Source organism: Octopus bimaculoides, chromosome 15, assembly GCF_001194135.2.
Source record: "Octopus bimaculoides isolate UCB-OBI-ISO-001 chromosome 15, ASM119413v2, whole genome shotgun sequence".
Classification (NCBI taxonomy): domain Eukaryota; kingdom Metazoa; phylum Mollusca; class Cephalopoda; order Octopoda; family Octopodidae; genus Octopus; species Octopus bimaculoides.
Window position 1 is genome coordinate 4752791 of NC_068995.1, and position 4092 is coordinate 4756882.

The window sequence follows — 4092 nt, forward strand, 5'->3', positions numbered from 1 at the left end:
TATATATATTGACGTTAGGAAGGGCATCCAGCTGTAGAAACTCTGCCAAATTAGATTGGAGCCTGGTGTAGCCATCCGGTTGCACCAGTCCTCAGTCAAATCGTCCAACCCATGCTAGCATGGAAAGCGGACGTTAAACGATGATGATGATGATGATGATGATGATACATTCCTTTCAAGCATCGGGCCTCATGAAGGCAAAGTGGTTGAGTTCCTTTTGAGTATTGGGCCTCATGGAGGCAAGGTAACTGAGTTCCTTTCAAGCACTGGGTCTCATTAAAGATTCATATGCAAAGTGCCTAACTGACAGTGATTATTTCAGGAAATATCAAACAGATTCCAATGAAACGTTTTTTCAGTTGTTATTTAGGTCAAAATAACATTATCTGTGAATTTTCAGGCAATTTCATTCACTAGTTAAAATCTCAGCATGAATGGGTTAAAAGTATTTTTTAACATAAAAACTGTCTTAACAGTTATGGATATTTTACAACATAAAATGAAATCTGTACAACAACTGTCTGTACACAATCATACATGTTTATATAGTGAGGAATGTTTGCACCAGGAACACATAAATAACATTATTTGTATGCAATGACATCTAAAAACTGTTTGTGCACAGTGACACAGATATTTAAAGACACTTAAAAACACAGACATAAACGTACATAAGTGTGTGTGTGTGTGTGTGTGTGTGTGTGTGTGTGTGTGTGTGTGTGTGTGTGTGTGTGTGTGTGTGTGTAAGGGTGTTCAATTCATGATCTAGCAATCATGAGTTCAATCCCTAGACCTGGTGGTGCATTGTGTTCTTGAGCGAAACACTTCACCTCACATTGCTCAGCAATCACTTCGACACCTGATATACGCAGTACACAGTGCACACCTGTTCAGACAGCGTCGGTTTGATAGAGAGAGTGAGCTAATTGCATGGCACAAACACTTGATCACTGTAAACAAATCGTTTGTGCAGGTCATTCGACAAAAAGGCTGAATGATTATGTATCATCTTTGATGGGAGAATCCATGTCCTACATTATGGTGACATATTTCATTGTCCCTGTGGGACTGACCCGAACAGCATACATTACTGACTGAGTCAGTCCATTATTTATTAGTAGTGGACCAGCCGTCTGCCACAACACACAGACACACACACACACATATATATATATATTTATACTATAAACATATAAACACAAAGATACATCCCACACACAACCAAATGTACACATATATACACAAACACATAGATAGATACATGTACACACAAATCCACACATAATATATAAACCTCCCACAGACACAGACAGTAAAGCTTATGAAGAAAACTTTATTCTTACCGTGGACAGTGTCAGAATTGAGAAAATAAAAAAAACAAACAACAACCAAACTACAGAGCAGGAGCAGTTTGTAATCTGGAATTAGAAGAGAACAAAATATTAGAAAGACACACAGACAGACATACATCATCATCATCATCATCATCGTTTAACGTCCACTTTCCATGCTAGCATGGGTTGGACGATTTGACTGAGGACTGGTGAAGCCGGATGGCAACACCAGGCTCCAGTCTGATTTGGCAGAGTTTCTACAGCTGGATGCCCTTCCTAACGCCAACCACTCAGAGAGTGTAGTGGGTGCTTTTACGTGTCACCCGCACGAAAACGGCCACGCTCGAAATGGTGTCTTTTATGTGCCACCCGCACAAGCCAGTCCAGGGGCACTGGCAACGATCTCGCTCGAAAATCCTACGGGAGCCAGTCAGGCGGTACTGGCAACGGCCACGCTCAAAATGGTGCATCTCATGTGCCACCCGCACAAGAACCAGTCCAGGGGCACTGGCAACTATCTTACTTGGCTTGCCGGGTCTTCTCACGCACAGCACATCATTTGAGGGATCTTCATGGAGTAGGGGGTAGATGTTTTCAAGAAACAACTCGATCTCCTGCTGTCCAACTTCCCAGATGAGTTTATGTCAAGGCAGGAAACTCAAAAGAGGGCAGCAGTGTTGAACTCCCTCCTTCACCAAAAGCTAATCGCATAAGGTTGGCAATTGAAAAGGTGATCACACTGGATGTGTGATTATCAATGATCCCAGGTTCAGTCCCACTGTGTGGCACCTTGGGCAACTGTCTTCTACTATAGCCTTGGACCAACCAAAGCTTTGTGAGTGGATCTGGTAGAAGGAAACTGAAAGTAGCCCATCATATATATACATGTGTGTGTGTGTGTGTGTGAGTGTGTGTGTGTATCTGTGTTTGTCCATCCCATCATCGCTTGACAACTGGTGTTGGTGTGTTTACATCCCTGTAACTTAGGAGTTCGGTAAAAGACACCGATAGAATAAGTACTAGGCTTACAAAAGAATGAGTCCTGGGGTCGATTTGTTCAACTAAAAGGTGGTGCTCCAGCATGGTCACAGTCAAATGACTGAAACAAGTAAAAGAATAAAACCAACATTTTTAAACAATTCTTTTTTAATAATCTTGTCTCCGTTTTTCTTTCTTTTTTCTCTTTTTTTTGTCTATAAAATTCTTTCTATTTTATATATATATTTTATATATTCTTTCACATGCAATTGTTTTTACTTTGGACTTTATACCCGACCACTTCACAAACCGAGGAAAACAAGCAACAAAACGACCTTAAGATGTTGTGTGCCAGAAAAGACATCTTGCACTTCGTTGTGTTTGAAAAGATATACCATATGTCCATTCCTCTTGACGTGTCATACACTCATGCCACCCAAACACACACACACACACACAATCTGTCGCTCACCCCTTCCCGATATCTCCTTCCCAACACCCCCTTCCCACCGATGGATGATGATGATGGTGGTGATGATGACTATTTGTTAACTTTGTAACATTTCCTCTCACCTCTACACCTAACTTTATAGTATTAGATTTTTTTTTTGTCTCATTGTATCGCTCTCTTCACTGCTTTCCCCATCCCTTTCTTTCCATGGCACCTCCTCGCCTACATCACATGCACACCCATTCACTTTCCACCCCAACACCTCTTATCGTAATCTTGAACAATTCCACCCACAACCCACACACCAAACGCTCCTCCAGCTCCTCCATGCCATGCTTATCTCCCTCCAAAAATATCTGTTTATACATGCGCACAACACCTCAACGCTCCTGCCTCATCTCGACCTCTCTTCCCAATACAAATTTGTGTTTAGGTGATCACGTGTTTGCTGTAGTCTGCTATTTTTGTCATGGGCAGGAAGTTGGAACAAAGAGCCAATGTAAAATTTTGCCTTAAACTTGAGAAGTCTGCTACAGGTACATTGAGCATGCTTCAGTGAGCTTATGGTGATGAGGCAATGGGTCGTACATAATTTGTTCGTCGCTTCTCCGTAACCAGACTGATCCATTTCTCGACCGTATTGTAACTTGTGATGAAAAATAGATTTTGTACAATAATAAAAAAAAGACGTTCTTCAGAGTGGTTGGACCAAAATGAATCATCGAAAACCTTCTCTAGACCTTTTCTTCAAGAAGAAGGTTATGGTGACAGATTGGTGGTGTACTGATGGACTCATCCACTATAACTTCTTAAAACACAGAAAAACCATCACCGCAGACACATATTGCCATGAAATTGCCAAATGAACGAAAAACTGCTACTCCTCCATCCCAGAATGGTCAGCAGAAGAGTGCCAATCATTCTTCATGACAATGCTCGACCACGCGTTTCACTAATGACACTCCAGAAGTTGAGGGAACTTGGCTACACCACCCAGCTTATTCCCCAGAACTTTCTCTTACCAACTACCACTTCTTCACGCACCTTGATGGTTTCCTGCAAGAGAAGGAGTTCAAAAATCATACCGATGCTGAAAGTACGTTCAAAGAGTGCATCAACTCCAGAACTCCAGATTTTTATGTTATTGGAACAAACAAACTTGTAACTGGTTGGTAAAAACGTGTTGACTGTAATGGCACTTATATTGATGAACAAAATTTCTGTAGTGTTGAAATATAATGTGATGGATTTCATGTTTCAAAACGTTGCTTACTTTTTACTCAGCTAGATTATATATATATATATATATATATATATATATATATATAT

General features: G+C 40.8%; 1 protein-coding gene across 1 annotated transcript in view; it reads right to left on the reverse strand.

Moving 5' to 3' along the window:
- LOC106876905 (protein O-linked-mannose beta-1,2-N-acetylglucosaminyltransferase 1) overlaps window positions 1-4092 on the reverse strand; it is a 68239-nt gene that overhangs the window by 55903 nt on the left and 8244 nt on the right. Inside the window, exon 3 of the mRNA XM_052973440.1 lies at window positions 1344-1418. Coding sequence (XP_052829400.1) covers window positions 1344-1418 — 75 coding nt within the window. The remainder of the gene's footprint in view (window positions 1-1343; window positions 1419-4092) is intronic.